The sequence below is a fragment of the Elgaria multicarinata genome, chromosome 17 (genome assembly GCF_023053635.1).
Source record: "Elgaria multicarinata webbii isolate HBS135686 ecotype San Diego chromosome 17, rElgMul1.1.pri, whole genome shotgun sequence".
NCBI classification, from domain to species: domain Eukaryota; kingdom Metazoa; phylum Chordata; class Lepidosauria; order Squamata; family Anguidae; genus Elgaria; species Elgaria multicarinata.
The window spans coordinates 18,620,136-18,642,053 of NC_086187.1; the positions used below are offsets into that span (position 1 = coordinate 18,620,136).

The window sequence follows — 21,918 nt, forward strand, 5'->3', positions numbered from 1 at the left end:
CCATTACACTCCTCCTTCCATCAAGTGTCATCCATCAAAAGCCATTCCATCAGACTCTCTCCCCAAAATGCATTGCTAGCCGTAATGATCAGATACATGTTCCACCTACCAACGACTAAGTATGCAATCAGGAAAAAGTACTACAACTTCCAACGTTCCCCAGCCAGCATGGCTGGCGAATGCTAAGGATTGTAGGACTTTTTCCTGCCTGAACATGCATCTACATTTTGAGACTTGATCTATAACTACAGCGCTCATAGATGCACCATGTGGCCAGATTTTGGGATTTTACTATTTCTTCCCCCGTCACCTGCTTTTTGAACCACCCAATCTGATGAAGAGTTCTGTAGAACTCAGAAGCTTGCACACTTTTGTGAAATTTTCAGTGGTCCTAATTCAGCTATTACTCAACAATGGATTTTGGATTTTTTTTTCTCCTCCTCATGGATCAGCATGGCTATCCTTGTTTTGTTTTGTGACAATTTATTTTACTTCATCCTATTTTCTTTCCGTCTGCCTTTAAAATTGATTTGGTTGCTTCTTTGGGGATTATACATGCCTGCGATTGTACAATTAAAATTAAACAGTATCAATGAAAGAGTTCATCTGTGCATTGTGTGAAGGTGTCATGTCTAACCTTACTGCCCCTGTTTTGGGAGAAGGTGTTTCAAGTAATCAATCAGAATCAGATTTGGACGTAGAGGAGAAGGCGCCAGACACCAGCCAGCCTGTACCAGTGGGGGAGGAAGCTCTCACGGGTGATTCCCCAGCTGGGAGTCAGCCCTCTCCAGAGCTTATCTCCTCAAGGCCAAATCCTACACACTCAGTGGGAAGTGAGCTTTCTTCCAAAGAGCACCCTGACAAACTAGCTGATGATAGGGTCTGCCGGAAGCTAAAACACACAGAGCAGAAGGAAGGCGTGAGAAAGTCGGTCTGATTAGGATTGTGCCAGAACCTGCCTCCACACCAGGCTCTCTAAATTTACGGGCGTTCGGGAAGGGGCTTCCTGTACTCCTTGGTCGGACAACTGTCTTGCTTAGTTTGCATAGTTTTGCCTAGGGGGAAGTTTCCAAGAGATTAGACTCTCTTCAGGTAGGAGAGATGTTTGCTGCTTAATAAAAGCTTTGTGGATTACCTAGCAGGCCCTGTCATTTGTCTCCCATCAAAAGCAGGAGCTTTCTGAAAAACACGACAGAAGAAGGATGTCCTTTTGTCTGTCCTGAACCTACCACCTTTCCGCTTCATGGGATGACCCCTTGTAATACTGACCAGTATAACAAGAAAGAGAGGAGAACTGCATTCCTAAGCAACCTGAGCCATCAGTCACAAAGGGACACGATTACTTCCACATGTGGGAGCTGCCAAAACATTTTGCTTAGCCATTAAACTCGAAGGCTAGGGATGAGGGAGAGAAATAGCAAGAAAAGGGGTTGGAGAAGAGAAATCGTAAGACTAGAAACTTGGAGTAGGGTGAGGGAGAACTAGTCTGCAAGTCTGCATAATCCATGTGACTCAATAAAAGCCAGTCCGGCGTGGAATTCGTGAGTCAAATGCATCGAAATGCAAGTTCATTTGATTCCATTGCTCATGTGATTCTTTAACATCCCTAGTCCAGGTGGTGCAAACTAGGAAAATCCTGATCAGAAATAATTTCTCACACAGCCCCACTTGTGATATCCTCTTTCATGTACTTTTGGAACTTCGAACATAGCATCCGGTCTTGAGGCCTTCCATTTTTGAAAGGTGAAACTTTCCCTTACATTTCTTTGATAGTTTTTCCAGCTGGATTCCAAATTCAATCATAGTTAAAGAAGACCCATTGAAATCAATGGGACTTCAGTTACTATCGTGGCTAATGAATTACAAACTGGGTGGATTCCTGCACTGAGCAGGGGGTTGGACTCGATGGCCTTATAAGCCCCTTCCAACTCTACTATTCCATGATTCTAACAAACATTCCATTGATTTCAATGGGTCTACCATTCTAAGTATGACTAGGTCTTCTGGATACAACCCTTTGTATGTCTGAAAAGGATGCCAACTATATTTGAGTTCAGGTAAGGAAAAGATATTTTAACTACAAATGAATAACAGTTGGATTTGGACTTTAGATATGAGATTGGTCTGACCATTGAGGTGGGCATGATACTGGCCAGTTCATATAAGACAAGGTGGAGGCTGAGTCCAAAGAAGGACTGATTAACTTGGGTACAAGTCTCCGTTCTACAACCTATCAGATTACATATTACTAATTGATAACCAAGAAAGATTAACAGCTCCAACGCAAGTCACGATGGGCAAACTCATACCACTTCTTGCACTGGACAACTGAATGTCTGGCCCAGATACTTTAACTTCTGTGCATGCTATCTGGCTTTGGACCAAGACATTTTTTCTGCCAGAAGCAAGGAACAAAATGGTGCCCCTTCCCATTCCATGTACAAAAGCTGACTGGATGGCAACTGAAACGTTCTTCAACACTGGCAATGGGACAGAGTCCTCCACTGCACCTACAAAGCACCTGGCTAACTTAGGGTGCATAGGACAGGTTGCTTGGCACACTGTTCTTTCCTCTCACACCTTGCTGCCACCTCTCAGCATCTGCTGCCTGAGGCCACTGCTTCATTCTGCCTAATGGTAGGGCCGGTCCTGTACGTATCTATAAGCCTCCACCTGTGCTCAGTCTGGCTACCTGTTAGCTACCCAACCAAGTGCAAGCTCTTGCTGTTAATACATAAACCCCTGGATAGTTGAGTACAGGGGCTCATCTACACCAAGCAGGATATTCCACTATGAAAGTGGTATATAAAAGGCAGGAGCCACACTACTGCTTTATAGCAGTATTGAAGTGCACTGACAACTGTTGGGGCCCATTGACATGTACCATATACCACTTTCATACCACTTTCATAGTGTTATATCCTGCTTGGTGTAGATGTGTCAATGGGCCCCAACAGTTGTCAGTGCGCTTCAGTACCACTATAAAGCAGAAGTGAAGATCCTGCAGTGCACTTCAATAGCGCTATAAAACAGTAGTGTGGCTCCTGCCTTTTATATACCGCTTTCACAGTGGAATATCCTGCTTGGTGTAGATGGGCCCCAGGTTACCTGGACGATCACTTTCTGCAATGCAGACCTGTATGACCATTAAGATAATCAGAGGTGGCTTTGATGGTTTACCACAACCTGCAGGCTGCCATCTTGCAGCAACGCAAAAACATAGAATCATAGAATAGCAGAGTTGGAAGGGGCCTACAAGGCCATCGAGTCCAACCGCCTGCTCAATGCAGGAATCCACCCTAAAGCATCCCTGACAGATGCTTGTCCAGCTGCCTCTTGAAGGCCTCTAGTGTGGGAGAGCCCACAACCTCCCTAGGTAACTGATTCCACAGTCGCACTGCTCTAACAGTCAGGAAGTTTTTCCTGATGTCCAGCCGGAATTTGGCTTCCTTTAACTTGAGTCCGTTATTCCGTGTCCTGCACTCTGGGAGGATCGAGAAGAGATCCTGGCCCTCCTCTGTGTGACAACCTTTTAAGTATTTGAAGAGTGCTATCATGTCTCCCCCCAATCTTCTCTTCTCCAGGCTAAACATGCCCAGTTCTTTCAGTCTCTCTTCATAGGGCTTTGTTTCTAGACCCCTGATCATCCTGGTGTTCACAGATGTTCTCCATAATAGCTCCCTCCTTATGAGAAGACTCCTCCATGGTATTTGGGAGATGTCAACTAACCAACACACAGCTTTTTCCTCGAACACCTTTGCTGCCACCTCCCACCATGTCAGAATCAAGAAAAAATAAACAGGTTTTGACATCTTCTGATTTTGTTCTTCTGGGATCCCCTTTATCTAGTCAACATTCCTTAGTGGTTTACAATCAAATGAAGGAAACACATTTTATCATGTATTTTAACATTAAAGGATAGGAGGAAAGAGGGCCTGTTGTACATCATGGAAATTCCAGTAGAAGATTAACATATAATAGCAAAGCAATTCTAGAAAACTGAAGCAAAATTAAATTGTACAGGTTTTGGGTTAAACATTAATGTTTAGTTTATATTTGGAATACTGAACATCCAGTTCTCTTTAATTCTGGTGGATTTCCTTTGGGTAAGCTCTCTACTATCTGAAGCGTGGGATCTTCTAAGTCATCTGCAGGTATGTATGTACTATAGTTACATATTATGTACTTCATTTTTTCCTTCCAGTCAAAAAGTTTCTTTTGGCAAACTCAGATAGCACTAGACTGATATTCTAGTTTTTGGGTGGGTAGAAAAGTTGTGCACTGACCTATATGTCAGTGGATGCTGGTGATGTTGATGTCAGTGGGGTGGTGAAATCCATTCCAGGTTTCAGGCGAAACCAATCAGAACTCTAAAAGAGGTATCCAAAGTGCAAAGCAGGGAACGCTGGAAGTTGTAGGACTTTTTTTCGTCTAAGCATCCTTAGGATTGTGCCTCAAATCTGGATCAAACCCTGCAATAATAGTCTTAAACCTGCACCAATGGTGAATGGGGATCACTGCAACTTGTATATTATGTAGTGCAGAAAAGGGCAACTAAAATGATCAAGGGGCTGGAATATCTCCCCTGTTAGGGAAGGTTACAACAGCTGGGATTGCTTTACCTGGAAAAAAAGGAGGCTACGGGGAGATGTGATAGAGGTGTACAAAATTATGCATGGTGCGGAGAAGGTGGATAGGGAGACATTTTTCTCCCTCTCCCATAATACTAGAACCCAATGGGGTCATCCCATGAAGCTGATGGGTAGGACATTCAGGACAGATCAAAGGAAGGACTTCTTCACACAGCACATAGTTAAACTATGGAATTCACTACCACAAGATGTGGTGATGGCCACAGATTTGGATGGCTTTAAAAGGGGGTTGGATAAATTCCTGGAGGAGAAGGCTATCCATGACTACTAGTCCTGATGGCTAAGTGCAACCTCCAGTATCAGAGGCAGTAAGCCTATATACACTAGTTGCTGGGGAACATGGGTGGGAGGGTGGTGCTGCAGCACCATGTCCTGCTTGTGGTTCTCTGGTTGGCAGATGGTTGGCTACTATGTAAACAGAGTGTTGGACTGGATGGTCCCTTGGTCTGATCCAGTAGGGTTCTTCTTATATTCTTATGGACAGTTAGTTTTCCATTTTCAGCATGCTATTACTTTAGATCTGAGCTTGTACCTTTCAGAAACATCACAGATATGGACTGAAGTCCTATTTCCATTGGACTTCCAGGTGCAGGTTTGTCATCATAATCTGTTCCATTCATTTGTTTCTTGTCTACAGACAACAACATCAGTGTTCGTTCTCCAACAGGATTTGGAACACTCATTTTATTCCTTTTCGTTTCCCCTTGAAGGTAAAAAATAACTCATGGCAGGTGCGATTAAACTTCTTACCAGATGCCCCACTTTAAAGTTGGTTAACGCCTCCAAGTTAACTTGTGGAATACAGACCCAGGGCTTCAGTGGATTTTCACCTGGGGATTCCTCCAACTCTGAAATCCTGCACAAAGATATACCAGAGCATTTTAATTTTGCAAAGGATGTGCTGGATAAATGGAGCCAAAAGGAAAAGGTATGACATTCTATCTCCTGATGGAAGATACATCTGCCCTCCTGTTATAGATGTTGACTTGTTTTATTGCACCATATGTTTAATCTTTCTGTACACTTTTGGAGCCATGGGACCTGAAATCCCCTTTGGGATAAAGGTGCAGTGTACATAATTGTTTTAATACAAACTTTAATTTTTAAAATATATATATTAAATATGTTGTGTCTGATAGGATGGAAAGAGACCTTCCAATCCCGCTCTCTGGTGGGTAGGTGACAAAGGCGAGGAGGTGCAGTGGAGTTTTGAGGAGCTGGGGTTCCTATCAAGAAAAACTGCCAATGTGCTGTCTCAAGCTTGTAATCTACGTAAAGGGGACAGACTTATTGTGATACTCCCAAGAATTCCCGAGTGGTGGCTGATCAGCGTGGGCTGTATCAGAGCAGGTTAGTAAGATTAACCCCATCCTGCAAACTGGGGCAGAGCCAGCATCAAAGAGAGACTGTGTGGCATAGCGGTTAGAGTGCTGGACTGGGATGCGGGAGATCCAGGTTCTAGTCCCCAATTGGCCATGAAGCTCACTGGGTGACTTTGGGCCAGTCCCTGACTTTCAGACTCACCTACCTCACAAGGGTGGTTGTGAGGATAAAATAGAAGGGGAGGAGGCACTGCCAAAAAGAGCAGTATATAAATGTAAACAACAACAACTTGTAAGCCACCTGTCAGGATTAGGCTCAATCTCTTTGGTGAGCGTTTTGAATTAGATGAGGAGGAGAAGGAGAAGAAGTCAATGAGCTAAGACAGGGAAAGGAAAAAAGAAGGGAAAGGAACCTCTCGTGCAAGCACTGAGTCATTACTGACTCTTGGAGGGACGCCAGCTTTCGCTGATGCTTTCTTGGCAGGCCTTATAGCGGGGTGGTTTGCCGTTGCCTTCCCCGGCCGTTATTACCTTTCCCCCAGCTAACTGGGTACTCATTTTACCGACCTCGGGAGGATGGAAGGCTGAGTCAACCAGAGCTGGCTGCCTGACAGGGAAAAGGGGAGGAAATTCTCTTAAGGCGCTTTAGGATTCAAGGAGGAATTTTCTCAATAGCTTATAAATTAGGAGACCCAGGCTCAGAGGTCATCCTCCTCACCCCCTGGGAACTCAGTCTTTGTCAGGGAGGAGGTAGACATTGGAACTGACAGATCCCAGAGTCCACTGCAGGGTCAAGCAGGCTGAGTTGAAAGGAGGTGAGAGGTAGTCTGCTAGGTTAGCCACTCACCAGTGGTTGACAACTTGAAGACCCTCTTTGAAGGAGGGGCTCAGTTAAAACCTGTTGGACACTGCAGGAAACGGTCCATTTAGCAGTTGATAGGCAATTGTCTTGCTTTGTTAGGCTAATTACGCTTAGAAGATAGCGCCTAACCTTCACACTCCCTTCAGGTGTGAAGACATGCCTATTTACTGAACAAAGCTTTGTGGATTGCACTCAGACCTCTTTCATGTCTCACATCTCGGTGGGAGGGCTTGGAATCATGATACTGCCTTGGCTTCTGTGGAGGACAAAAAAAAAAAAGCCAGGATATAAATGTAATAAGTAAATCTAATAATAAAGAAGGATAGATGGTTGGGCACTTGCTAAGGGGCTATACCCCAGCAGGGACCACTAACAAGAGCCCCCTGGAGTTGCTCCACACCTTCATCACCGTAACCTTGGTGGTTCACCTGCCTTCTGCTTTGGCCCACACAGCGATGGCTGTGAGAAGGAGGTGCACGAGATGCTATGGCCTTCTTGCTCACTGGCCCTCTGCCTCTCAAGCAAGCAATGAGGAGGAGGAGGAAGAGGTGCCATCAATGAGTTGGTGACAATGATGATGAGAAGGTAGACTCACTGAGGGAAGGAACCCATGGAAAGCATCTTGCCCAATGGCCCTCTGAAACATGGTGATAGCGCTAAGCAGGGACAAGACGAGCCTGTTCTTTTCCGTCCTAGTTGTTCGTTTCTTTGTTTCTTTAAACCATACCTTGTTTCGCTTCTAGGCATTGTCTTTATCCCAGCGACCATCCTATTGACTGCTGAAGACATACTGTACAGGCTCCAAATCTCTAAGGCCAAATGCATCATTACGAACGAGGACTTAGCTCCATTTGTAGATGCTGTTGCATCAGATTGCCACTTACTGGAAAGTCGGATGCTGGTGTCCCAAGGTGGCGGCAGCAGAGAAGGATGGCTGAACTTCCATGACTTGTTAGAGTGAGTATTGCTTCTGTTGACTCAAAAGGCAAGTGAGCCAAAGTTGGAGGAGGAGGAGGAGGAGGAGACTCAGTATCTTGACCAGCAATTCACAATTACATAGTAGATAGTGGTGCTGTTAGAGTAGGACTTTGTTGCATCTCTAGCTTTTTAAATGTCACTCCTATTCGCCTGTTCCTCTCCCTTAAAGGGCTGCCGTCGCTGAGCATCAGGCTGTGAAAACAAAAACCCAAGATCCCATGACCATCTACTTCACCAGCGGGACCACGGGATATCCCAAAATGGTGGAACATTCCTGCGGCAATCTGGGAATTGGATTGACAGAGGCTGGAAGGTGTATCTCTGTTTGTAAACCTTCAGGGGCAGCAAACATAACAGAACCCTGCAGCAGCTTAAAGAATTGACACCATTGGGGTAGGCCTTTGGGGCAGGTGTTCCAGGCCCCACGCAGAAAAATGAGCAGGAAGGGCCCCCCAAATGCAGCAGGGATGACGTACGTCATTTTGAAATAAGTGACGTCAGATACAGCCTCCTCTAAAGGGTACCCGCATAAGAGCATTCAGTCCAGAATCTAAAATTGCCTAATTACACTCCCACTGCCACAGAAGACAGCAGCAAAGAGCTAATGTGGTGTAGTGGCTACAGTGTTGGACTGGGAGTCGGGAGATCTGGGTTCTAGTCTCCATGGAAACTCCCTGGGTGACTTTGGGCCAGTCGCAGGCCACAGCTAGACCTAAGGTTTATCCTGGGATCATCCAGGGTTCGCCCCTGCCTGAGCACTGGATCCCCTGTGTGTCACCTAGATGAACAGGTTTGACCCCTGGACGATCCAGGGATAAAGCTTAGGTCTGGCTATGGCCACAGACTCTCAGTCCAAGCTACCTCACAGGGGGGTTGTTGTGAGGATAAAGTGGAGAGGAGGGGATTATGTACACTGCCTTGGGTTCCTTGGAGAGGGGAAATGTGGGGTAATAAATAAATAAATATTTGGTTGATCATCTGATGGAGTCTGCTCACAGGTCCAAGAAAGCTGGAGAGCACTACATATGATCCCCAGGATGGCTTAGGGAATCCCTTTCAAAGCCCGAAGACAAACCTCTGACCTAGGAAGGGAAAATCAGAGATCTGACCCCAGACCCCCTCCGCCTCAGAGTCAGTGTGGAAAGAACCAGTCTGGGTGCTTCTCTGAGGCTAGAAAAGGAGGAAAGGGGGGGGGGCATTTCTTTGATAGCTCCTTTAGAATTCTAACTGGCTCTGAATGAAACCCGAAATGGATTCACCACCCCACTGACATGGGAGCCACCAGCCTCCACTGCTTAAAACCAACCGTTCGATGTGGTGTTTGAGTTTGGCCCCCAACTTTTGTTTGCGTTAAGACCTAATGCATGGCGCACGTATGTTGCTTCCTTATTCACAGGCAGTGGATGAACCTGACTCCTTCGGACATGATGTGGGGTCTGTCGGATACAGGCTGGGTAAAATTTGCTTTCGGCAGTTTATACGCCCCGTGGAATTTAGGAGCCTCCGTCTTTGTGCACGGCATGCGTCAGTTTGACCCAACAGCTGTTCTCAATGTAAGGACGTGGTTGCCTCCTCCGAAAGGCGCACAGCAGTTACAGCAGTGGAGGCTGGTGGCTCCGGTTTTGGTGGGGCTATGAATCATCATCATCAGTTTATTGTGCTAGCCGAAGGCCATGACAAATACATCCATAGAAAAGCATACAACTATAAAAGTACACAACAGTTTAAAATAACCAAGAGAGCCATACAGACAACCTTAAATTTACTGTGACTAAAGCTCTCATTTCGCTCAGCACTCTGAGTCTCCGTGGTAGTTTATAGCAATTTTATCTAGTTCTCTCTTCCTAATCTTTTTTGCTGCCAGTGCAAACAGGGCCACTTTAGGAGTGACATAACTCTTGGTATCGCTAAGGAGGAAGAGAACTGTTTCTGCTTGGGCATTCATGCCTCCATATGTCAGCAGCGGTTTCAAGAGTCTCTCTCTTGGGTCCCTATACATAGGGCAAGTTAACATATAGTGTGCTATGTCTTCCACTTGTTGTTGACCACAGATACATAATCGGGCTATGAATCCATTCTGAGTTGCAGTCAGAACCGGCCCAAATGCTAAACAAGCTATCCAAAGTGCTGAACCCTCGCCCCCAAATAGATTTGGCCCTTTGGATAGCTCCATTAGCATTCTGTCTGGTTCTGACAGAAACACAGAATTGATTCGCAGCCCCACCGAGGTCGGAGCCACCAGCCTCTGAGTTATGTAAATATATATATACGATAAAGAAATATAGACACACAACAATACATGTGCACAGTGCTCCCCATATATGTGCACCCAGTTGCACTTTATCCTCAAAGGGGCTGCACTAGCGCTCTTTCATGAGTCTTGGCCCAAATTGAAGAGGAACGTACAAAATCTGTGAGAGCTTTTAATCATATTAGTATGTGCTTCCTCCCCCTAGTGTCTTGCCAAATATCCAGTGGCAACCTTCTGTGGTACCCCGACTATCTTCCGCATGCTCCTGCAGCATAATGTTAGCAGGTAGGACTACTACTTAGCTTAGTAGTAGCCTTCTCAAACTCTAAACTAGACTGACTTTCTTTCTTTCTTTCTTTCTTTCTTTCTTTCTTTCTTTCTTTCTTTCTTTCTTTCTTTCCATACCCACTTCAGAGTCTCTCCACCTCAGTTGACTCCTTCATTGGCTACTACTCCTGATAGCTATGTGCTACTTCCAGTATCAGAGGCAGTATGCCTAATGTACACCAGTTGTTGGGGGACATGGGTGGGAGGGTGCTGTTGCACTCATGTCCTGCTTGTGGGTGGCCCCTAGGCAGCTGGTGGGTCCCCTGAATATTTCTTTGTACTTCTGCAAACCCTGAAGTTCTCCTAAGCCTGCTGGTACTTCCCTTCTTGTTCATGGGTGGAGTGACGTAAGAACAGGCACTCCAAGAACGAGTTTGTCATCGGTACAGACCTTCGTATAGATCTGCTTTCCCCAATGTGATGTCCTGCAGATGTTGTGGACTTCAACTCCCATCAGTCCTACCCATCATGGCCAATGGTCAGGAATCCTGGGAGTTGTAGTCCAAAAATTTTGGAGGGCACCAGGTTGGGGAAGGCTGGCATGTATGATTTTGGAAACAACGGGAATTGGAAATGTACACAAAATGTATATGGTTTGGGCTTATTTGTGTACAAGTTCTTCACTGTGGAGGCAGCCATCTCTTTTAAGAAGTCTAATACATTTTCATATACTTGTTCAGATACAAGTTCAAGAGTCTGACGACCTGTCTGAGTGGTGGGGAACCAACCAACCCTGATGTTCAAGAGCAGTGGAAAGCACAAACAGGACTGGATATCTATGAAGGCTATGGGCAGACCGAGACTGTATGTTTGTGTTCAGTCATATAAAGAACAAGACCCAAATGTCAAAACACCATCAAATGCATAGAAGAGTTTCTCCTAAGCTCCCCAAGTGGGAGTCCGCACATCAGTCCATCTTGATCGTATCTAAATGGCTGCTTCTCATTTACAGTGAAAAGTGTGAACCATAACAATCTTGTATACAAGATGGCAAAATATGTAGCACTAGGGATGAGGAAGTGGGGAGTTCAATGCAAACATCCCCACTCTCACACTTTTGAACCAATATTTATTTATTTATTACATTTATATACCGCTCCCATAGCCAGGGCTCTCTGGGCGGTTTACAGAAATTCTAAAATTAAGATAAAAACAAATATACAAACTTTAAAATTCTAAAACACAGAACATGCACACATAAAGCATTAAAAACCGTTAAAAAACTAAACATGCGAGTGATTAAGATGTGCCGCCATATGCCTGGGCAAAGAGGAAAGTCTTAACCTTAATTTTTGTGAACCGCCCAGAGAGCTTCGGCTATTGGGCGGTATAAAAATGTAATAAATAAATAAAATAAATAAACCTGGTGCCGGAAACATAGCAGCATTGGCACCAGGCGAGCATCATATTTTCCTAATACGCATCATATTAGGAAAATAGCTTGCAAAAAAAAGTGTGTTGGAAAAAATCATGTACAAAAATGCATACATTAGGATACATTTTCAGGCACTTAAAATGAAATAAATCTCAAGTTCAGTATGAATCAAACTAAAGACTGAAAACTTGAGAAACTGAGAAGAGGGGAAAGTGACAAATTTATCTATTCACGCTTTGTGGCCATCACTATATCTTGTAGTAGCAAATTCCAAAGTTTGACTATGTGTTCCTTTGATTCGTCCTGAAAGTCTTTAATGACTTGAAAGTCAGGCAAACAACAAAGGCAGTCATGTTGGCCTGTTACACAGATTCTAAAACCATATAGTGTAATACGAAATACCACCCAAAATGTGCAAGTTTTTGAAATCTCCAGATCTCTTTATCAGGCAAAATGTTACGAAAAGCAAAGGGTGAAAAAAGCAAGGAAGTAGGCATGGCCGAACTCACTGGGTCTTGAGGTGCGCCCCACACACCAGACCCCTGCTTGCCATGTGTGGCAAGCCACTGGGCAGTCCACTGGTGTCCAGTGAGCAGCATATGACCACCCGATCCCACGCAGAGCCACCATTTTATTTAAAAATGGTGGCTCAGCCTTTTTCATAAATCCCTATTTAAATCCCTATGAATCAACTTTGTATTTTGTAATGGTCTTTGTGCCACAAACAAATAAACTATTCATTCATTCAAATCCCTATTTATGCAAATGGAAGCCATAAAGCTGTCATTTTCACAAGATGGCAGGTGTAAATGGACTATTTGCTCCTGTAATCTTGTGCAAATGGCCACGTTACAGCTGCAGTTTGTGTAAATGAGGATTCATGAAAAGGTTTAGATGCCTTTATTTTTATGTGAAATGGAGGTTTGGCGGACCAGCAAACGCTGCCACACTTGCCCAACTCAGCATGCACTGAGTTGAGCAGTGCAGGGGTCAGCGGACAATAGTCCAAGAGGTTGAGTAGGGGATAGTCTGCCAGACCCACCCACCCCCTCAGACTTCCGCAACAACTCTAGGAGTGTTGTTGTTGACGGAGAGGTCAGAATATTAAGATGAGATGGAGGAGGCTGGTTTGGAGACATTCAAACTGGACTCTGCCAGGTGATGGGATGGTTTCGATATCCCTAGGAAGCAGCAGACAATGATTGATTCTCCATTTTTCAAAAATATAAAATCCACCTTTTATTTCAAAGCTATCTCCATCCAGGGCAAGCCAGAAAAGTTGCTTTGTTATTGGAAAACAGGTGTAGAGATCAGCTAGACAGTCTGTATATTGACAAAGTTGGAGATAAATTTAGGTTAAAAAAAATATGGTCAGCCTTTCCCCCCCTCTCCCTATCCCCAATGACTACTAGTAGAAGTCAAACAACCAGCTTTTGGTAACATCTTTCCTGATGAAGAAATCTGGAAAAATCCTAGAATGCAGGACACAGAATAATGGGCTCAAGTTACAGGAAGCCAGACTCCAGCTGGACATCAGGAAAAACTTCCTGACTGCTAGAGCAGTACAACAATGGAACCCATGACCTAGGGAGGTGGTGGGCTCTCCCACACTAGAGGCCTTCAAGAGGCAGCTGGACAACCATCTGTCAGGTATGCTTTAAGGTGGATTCCTGCATTGAGCAGGGAGTTGGACTCAATGGCCTTATAGGCCACTTCCAACTCTACTATTCTATGATTCTATGATCTCGAAAGCTTGCACATTTTTTGTGATCTCTGAGTTAGCCTAATAAAGCTATTACACCATATGGTTTTTGGAATTTGACTCTGTGTGTATGTGTTTCTTGAAGAGAACAACAAAACCTGACTGCACACCTATCCTTTCTTTTCACAGACCTTGGTATGTTTCACTTCGAAGAAGATGAAATTCAAACCTGGATTTATGGGCAAGCCATCCACATCCTTTCAAGTCCAGGTGCGGAGTCGGCCAAAATAGCCCATATAGTGTGCCATAATAATAACCTATGTAAATCTCCATGGAGTGAGATTTAAAACCACAAGATTGTATACCACGGTTTTAGCTGGAAGGTGAGGCTGTGCGAAAGAGATGAAAAGAAATGCTCAAATAACCAATCTTTGGTTTTCTTTCTTTCTAGATAATAGATGAAAATTGCAATCAGCTCCCTCCTGGAGAAGAAGGAGATATTGCTATTAGAATCAAACCTAAAAGGCCTTTGGGTCTCTTCTCTGGCTATGTGGTACGGAGGAATCCTTCAAAATTACTGGGCAGTAAAGGAGGGGTACTGATGAATTCATTGAGGTGTCATCTCTCTTTTTGTTATTCAGTGAAGGCTCCAATTTCAGTGGGGCAGTGAATCCACTCTGGGTTTTAGTAAGAAATAGCCAGAACACTAAAGGATCTATCAAAGGTGCTGGACCCATTTGGGGATAGGGTTTAGAACTTTGGATAGCTCCTTTAGTGTTCTGTCTGAAACCCAGAATGGAATTCTCTCCCCACCAAAATCAGAGCCACCAGCCTCCACTGAACACATCAACACCATAGATTCAGTGATTTCTAGAGTTGAAAGGTTGCAGAAAGGTCATCTAGTCCACCTCTTGCCAGGGCAGTAGAAGTCCCAATGAGCATTAATGCACATTAGCACAAACACAAATTTACAGAAATTCCCGCCCCCCCCCCCCCCCAATGTTAAAAAACGGTCCATATAATGCAGAAAAAGCCGGTCTGTTGTGAAACCTGCAAGTTCTTTTCATAGTAATCTAAACTCATGTCTCTGATGTCCCTGGTAAAAAAAATCCCCTTTCCCTTTGAATGCCTTGATTCAAATCCTGCCCTCTTTAGCAATGGAGTACTCATGTGCTCCATCTCTATGACAGACCTTCAGATATTTGATGATAGCTACCATGGTACTTATTCTCCAAGCTAAACATATCTTATACCTTTCCTCAATCGACATGAGGAGACATTTTCAAGAGGAGTCATTGGACATTCTCTATATCTGTTGCCATCTTTGCTGTCCTCTTCTGAACACGTACCAAACATGCATCTTAGAGAGTGGTACCCAGAATGGGACACATCATTTGATGGCAATAGCAGCTGAACATGACAATCCATACAGTACTGCGGGGGTGGAGGGGATTAAATTTGAGATGATGTAAAAATGTCTTATCTGCGCTGTCTTATCTGTTCTGTTAGACCAATGGTGCACCATTTGCACATGCAAATCACCACTTGACATTGTAGGAATGTCAAGTGATGACTCTCCCGCACCAGAGGCTTTCAAGAGGCAGCTGGACAGCCATCTGTCAGGAATGCTTTAAGGTGGATCCCTGCATTGAGCAGGGGGTTGGACTTGACAGGGCCTTCCAACTCTACTATTCTATGATTCTATGAATCAAGTGGTGAACATGCATGTGTGAATTTGGCCTGAAGGATGCTGCTTCATTGGTCTTAGGATGACCCCGAGAAAACGGCCTCAACAGAACGTGGTGATTTCTACCTTACTGGGGATAGAGGGTTCATGGATAAAGATGGATACATCCAGTTTATCTCAAGAGCCGATGATATCATCTTATCCTCTGGGTACGTTTCTGCTCTCAAGACTTGCATGCTGAACTCATTAAATTACCATATTTCTTCGATTCTAAGACACACTTTCCCCCCCATATAATCATCTCTAAAACCGGGGTGCATCTCAGAATCATGGGTACGTTTATTGTTTCTTAGAATCAAAGCTTTTTTTCTGTTGGTGGTACTGAAATTAGTGTGCGTCTTACAATCGATGGTGTCTTACAATCGAAGAAATACGGTATCACCAGCATTTGCAACCCTCAAACACAATTACGACATTCAGACCTTGGTCATAAACTCAGATCACCATTAGGGGTGTCCGTCACTGTGAAATCTGCCCTTTTTGGATTCAGACCCCCACTGAGCACCTGACACAGCTTGAATTTGCAGGCTGAGCTGCAAGGCTTTTCCCCAAAACCCAGGAACTTTTTTTTATTTAGGTAAATAAAAATGTGTGCAAATTACGACCACAATCTGTGTGTATTATGCAAATTGCAGCCACAATTTGCAAACATTTCCATTTATGCAAATTTTAAAAAATGGTAAATACATGAACTGGCCCAACTTGACACAGATTGAATCAAGCCAGCTTGTGGGGGGGCGGGGGAAGCCAAAATCCAGAGGGCCGAGCTAATAAAAGTTTGGTGAGTTCCACCCACCGTCGTTCCGCCCCAGATCCAACATCCCTACTCACTGTACAGAAAACACAAGAGGTTTCCATCAGCACCCCTAAACCAAAATGCAGAAGATTGTGGTCAGGCTTGCAATATAGAATTGTAGCCATGCACCTGAATTCCGCAGTCTTTTACCAGCCTGATGCCTCGAAGGTGTAAACAGAGATCAACCACCTCCATAGACTTCCACTTGACTTCTGTAAGGTGACAGTTCTGTGCATGCTAAAGAACACCCTTGCCGCTGCTCCACTGACATATGGCCCCAAACTGTATAGGCGTGTGGCAGCACAGAACAAGTTCTGGTTTAAGTTGAAAGCTTGCCAAGAACAAGCTAAGGATCTATGGATCTCATTAGGCCCGTTCCATCTGTGTTTCATGGAACATCAAGCGTCTTCCATTCCATCGTCTGCTCGTTGACGGAATCCGATTTCTTCTAATGAGAATTCCGTTTGTTTGCAAAAGCGCGGCTGCGCTAATACGCAATTCCCCTCCCCCAAAAGTCAAAAACCAGTCCGCACGCCTGCACAACTGGCCTGCGGTGGAACCCGCAGGTTGGATTCGCAGAAATCCAACCTCATTTGAATCTGTTGCAATGGATGCTTATTAGGATGTCTTTAACAATGTATATTATGTTTTAATTCAGTTTTATATATTTTATCATTTATTGTTGTTCCCCGCCTCGATCAGAATGGAGAGGCGGGTAAGAAATTATTATTATTATTATTATTATTATTATTATTATTATTATTATTATTATTATTATTCTCTCCCTTTAAATCAGGGATGCAGAACCTGGAGCCTGGAGCCAAATCTGGCCCACCTGTGGTCTCATTCTGGCCCTCTCGGGTTCCCCAAATGGTCATGCCCCTCCCCCTGGTCCCACCCCCTTTCCCTCGACCACCAATCATTGGGTGTTTTTCCAGCTTTTGCATTGTTGTTGTTCTCTGTTCTAACAGTTGAAATGCCTAAGGCTTAGTTTCCGGCAGTAAGAGCTTTCAGCTACAATATGCTGATATTTTTGCTTTTGCTCCACCCACCACTGAAATGCAGCCCTTGGGCTGAAAGAGGTTTAACACCCCTGCTTTAAACAATAGGACGCTATACTACTTTGTACCTTTGAGTCCAATATTGTTTATTCTGATGGGTGACCTTGGTCTCTGGCAGAGATCTATCTCATCCCCTGCCGCCTTTTAACTCAGCTGCCAGGGATTTGAACCCAGGACTTTCTGCACACTACGCACTTGCTCTACTGCTGAGTGATGGTCACTTCCCATTAGGTATCGCATCGGTCCTTTTGAAGTCGAACACGCCTTGGACGGGCACCCGGCAGTAGCAGAATCAGCGGTTGTCAGCAGCCCAGATCCCATCAGAGGAGAGGTAAGAAGATGGGCAGCATTTGGGATGCTAGAATAGCCCACCTTAGAAATGAATTGCTGTCTCAACAAGATATAAATAGGAAGTCAACTGAATGAGATCATCAATTGCAGCAGAATGCCAAATATTCTCTGAGGTTTGGAACCTGATGCCAAAGCAATTTTGCTCTGTTCAGTGGAACTACGCTGGAATAACTGGTTTGAGGAGCATAACTTTTTTCTTTTCTTTTTTGCAACCGGAGTGGGTGGGGGTGGGCACTTCCCAGCCTAGGTTGCTTCCACACTAAACAGTTTACTCTGAAATATTGATCCTTTATTCATTCACTGTTTATGGAGGATCTGTACCATAGCATTGTCAGCCTGTGGTGTTCCAAGTTTTGTCTGTTTTCCTCCCGTTTTCTTTGAGTTTGGATGTGTGGTCTTCATTCTTTCTTTCCAATGCGATCCTATCCATTGTGGACTGGCGAGATGCTGTAGAGGACCTTTCAAGGCTACTGTGTCTTTAATTAGCAGCTTTCCTCTTGCAGCATCTGCTCCAAGACCAACCTTGGGGATCAGCATCGTCGGTCACCCACTAAGGCCTACACCCAAGCAGATAGAATTGCCATCCATCGACCACCAATCATTGAGTGGCAATCCTCCCAGCAGGAAGCCCACTGCTAAACACGTTAGCGCCCCCCAACCTTGATCTTCCTCCTCGTTCTCACTTACTAGTCATCTGACATCTCCTATCTTATGAACAGAGATGAGAGCAAGGAGAGGGGAATTCTGGGAATTGTAGTACCTTTTTTCTGTCAAAACATCCATAGGATTGTGCACGACAAAAAGCCAGTGGCCCTGTTCAGACAACACACTAAACCATGATAGTTAAGCATTTTGAGCTAAACATTATGGCTTAGCATGCCATGTGAACCATGACTTAGTGTGTTGTGCGAACTATTTCTAACCATGGTGGCTACATAACCGTGATTTAAACACACTCACTAATCACTTGCTGCAAAAGGGTTACCAGCCTAAACACGGCTTAGCGTGTCATCTGAACAGGCCCAGTGTGGTGTAGTGGCTAGGGTGTCAGACTGGGAGTCAGGAGATCCGGGTTCTAGTCCCCACTGACTTTGGGACAGTCACAGACTCTCAGCCCAACCCACCTCACAGGGTTGTTGTTGTGAGGATAAAGTGGAGAGGAGGAGGAGGAGGAGGAGGATTATGTACGCTGCCTTGGGTTCCTTGCAGGAAAAAAGGCAAGATATAAATGCAATGATTAATAAATAAAAATAAATTATCTCTCAATCCTGCCTTCCTTTGATTTCATTGTAGGTCGTGAAAGCTTTCATCATCCTCTCTCCTGCCTATCAGTCCCACGACAAAGAGAAATTAATTCGTGAGCTGCAAGAACATGTCAAAAAAGTGACCGCTCCATACAAGTACCCCAGAAAGGTGATTACGGGGCTTGAAATGTCTGAGCGCCAACTTCAGGATTGACTTTAAAAAAACCTAGGTGGTTGCCTAGGACAGGGTGTTGTTTGGGCTTGCCATATTTGCTGCTGCAGCCAATCAAAGAAGGTTTTTGTCCCCTTTGGGGTGGGGGCTTTTTCTGCATTGGGAACAGTAAGGCGGCAAAAGAGGGAGGGGAAAAGGATGGTCTAAAAACCTCAACAGGAGCAGGCAGCAAACAAGGAACGGGAAAGGGGTGCAGTGAAAGAGCGTTTAACTGGGTCAAGATCCAGTTGCTAGGCTGCCAGTTGTTTGGGGGACAAGGACGCCTATGCCTTCATGAGCGATGTGATGAGCTGAAATTCGGCAGGCAATGCTCCTTGTCACTCAGTTGTGAAAGCACAGATGCCCTGAACCAACCCACCCCAAAAAGGGGGGAATAGCTAGATGAGATTGATGTGAGGTTGCTAAGCACCAATGGGAACTCCGGATCAAGACATAATGTGCCCTAGACAGTTGAGGGTTAGACCAGGGGGCAGTTCCAGAGCCAACTTTTGGTTTACACTTGGAAGGGAAGGACCTCTAAGTGAGACCTCCAGAGTTCAGAAGCTCTGTGGAATGATGTGCAATCGCCCAGAAAGGAGAGATGTTTTACTGCAGGGACATTGAAGCTCTTTCAGAGGAGGGTCAAATTTAATTTCGGAGATGCTCCCAGGGGCCATATTCCAGTGGTGTGCGGAGCCAAAGGCAGATAGGGGAGCAGCCAAAAAGACAAAAAAGTATCATGTTTTACCTTACATTAGTTAGTTGGTTGCTGTATTTCTAGACACACACACACACACACCCCGATAGTAGAAGCTCTTAGGGCAGTTCACAACAATTAAAACCATAAAATACAAGATGTTAAAAATACAATATAAAAATTAAGACATTTAAAACTACAGAATAAAAATACTATTAATAATAACCAAATAGAACCTAGCTGCAGTGCAAAGATTGAAAACACAGTACCAGATTTAAAACAGAAATTGAAAAAACTCAAATGCCTGGGAAAATAATAATAAAAAAAAGGTCTTCACCTGGTTCAGAAAAGAGCACCAGGTAGGTGCTAGGTGAGCCTTTCTGGGGAGAGCTTTCTGCAACAATTTAAAGCTCTTACTGGAGAGACATTTCAATCTTTTAGAATGGAGACCGGGGGGGGGGGGGATTGCACCAAAGCAAATTCAAGGCATAGGAGCTTTGCTGAGGGGAGGGGACAGAAATGAATGGCCATTTCTAACCATCGCTCAAAAGACCCCTGTCCTTCCCCAAATTAAGACTTTTCCCCAATCAATGAATGCAACATCCAACGAAAGTTTATGTGCTCAGACTTTCCCCCTTTTTTTCCCTTCTCTTTTTCCTTCTTCTTTCATTTTATCTTTCCGATTAGATTGAGTTTGTTCAACATCTACCCAAGACGATTTCTGGGAAAGTCCAAAGAAAGATGCTGAGAAAGAAGGAGTGGCAGAAGGACTAAAGACATCCTGAAGTTAACCAAAAGCAGACAAGATACTTGACACGACCATCCCACTGATGGCGATGAAGTGTTGGCCTCTGTGGTTATTGGATTTCATGGTCCCACCAAGTTCCATTGTCTCGTTGTAGTTACAGAACATGAGTCCGCTTGATTATAACTGGCCCTCATAAATTGAACAAGATTCCATAGCTCTCCGCATCATCTTATGTACTAATAGTAATCTCACACTGCCAAATGCTGCTTCTTGGGTAGTTAAAACAGAACCATCAGCAAGCTCTGGTGAACACCAAGAATTGCAGGCATACGAAAAAACGTTTAATCCGGGGGTATGGTGACTAAACAAAAAGGAGGTCAGGGCTCCTGTACCTTTAACAGTTGTATTGAAAAGGGAATTTCAGCAGGTGTCATTTGTATGCATGCAGCACCTGGCAAAATTCCTTCTTCATCCCAACAGATAAAGCTGCAGGAGCCCTGCCTAGCCTAGCATGACCAGATATGGTCACCCTAGAAGAACTGGATATACTCAGCAGACCCGGGATGCTGACTGCATTGGGTGGGTAGAAATAAGCATCCTGTCTGAGTGAAACCATGCTCACTGGCCCTCTTCTGGCCCTCTGAGGGAGATGTGTCGACTCATGGTCCCAGATGTTATGCCACCACTGGAGTCTTCTTCAGAGGAGGAGCCAGAATCATTAGAACCAGAAGGCCCTGGCACTAGCCAAGGTGATCCTGGAGCCTCAGGGGTGAGGCCTTTAATTCTGCTTCTTAGAGAAGCCAAGAGTTCAGCTTCAGAGGCAGAGGAAGACGCCGGGCCACCACCTAGCCCCCGAGAACGCTGGTGCCTTAAAGTCCATGAGAGGATGGTTGCCAAGCAAAGGAGTGCTTGCCTACTGAGAAGGAATACTCCTGAGTTGTGCCTTCCTCATGAGAAGGACATCTGACAGGCCTGAGGACTGGGTGGGAGTCTACTAGCTTTAGGTCTATCAGCTCTCAATGGTGACTTGAGAGCTGCTGGAACCCATGTCTGTGCCAGGTCCAGTATCGGCTACCTAGCTTCCCATGTCTTGCCTTGGATGTTCTGTGCTACTGACTCTTGGGCTGTTTCTTGACCTGGCTTCTCTACCAAGGAATGTACCTGATGGATTTACTGTGCTTGACCTTCTGTTTGTTTCTCTGACCACGTCTGCTGTTGCCTGATCCTCATTGACTGACTGACTGTGTTCTGACTGCTGCCTGGACTCTTGACCACTCTTGCCTTAGCTTAACCTTCATTGGACTGAACCCTGTCTCTTTAACCATCTGCTTGCCAAACTTGACTATTCTATTGCCTAGTTCCCTGTTTGTGTTTGCAAGGAGCCATAACTCAGGCCTATTCTACACCAGGAAAGATATTGCACTATGAAAGTGCAAATAAAATGATATATATACTTTCATATACTATGAAAGTATATAAAAAGCAGGAGCCACACCAAGCAGGATATTGACATAAGAAAGCGGTATATGGTCTGTGTCAATGGGCCCCAACAGTTGTCAGTGCACGTCAATACCTGCAGTATAAACTCTCCTGC

The 21,918-nt window shown here is 44.7% G+C and overlaps 1 protein-coding gene across 1 annotated transcript; it reads left to right on the forward strand.

Moving 5' to 3' along the window:
- The first annotated feature begins 5,376 nt into the window (after nt 1-5,376).
- LOC134410285 (acyl-coenzyme A synthetase ACSM3, mitochondrial-like) lies at nt 5,377-20,350 on the forward strand. Its single transcript, XM_063143475.1, has 13 exons — nt 5,377-5,580; nt 5,792-6,002; nt 7,580-7,793; nt 7,984-8,127; nt 9,211-9,367; nt 10,271-10,350; nt 11,073-11,196; nt 13,659-13,739; nt 13,921-14,022; nt 15,238-15,365; nt 17,305-17,404; nt 18,718-18,837; nt 20,264-20,350. The coding sequence occupies exons 1-13, from the start codon at nt 5,377-5,379 to the stop codon at nt 20,348-20,350; spliced, it is 1,752 nt and encodes a 583-aa protein (XP_062999545.1).
- Nucleotides 20,351-21,918: the final 1,568 nt, after the last annotated feature.

Bases quoted from the DNA above. Each gene is read 5' to 3' on its own strand.
- LOC134410285 (XM_063143475.1), top strand. From the start codon at position 5,377: ATGGCAGGTGCGATTAAACTTCTTACCAGATGCCCCACTTTAAAGTTG. The intron at 11,197-13,658 runs GTATGTTTGTGT...TTCTTTTCACAG, and splicing joins GCTATGGGCAGACCGAGACT to ACCTTGGTATGTTTCACTTC. The intron at 18,838-20,263 runs GTGATTACGGGG...CTTTCCGATTAG, and splicing joins CATACAAGTACCCCAGAAAG to ATTGAGTTTGTTCAACATCT.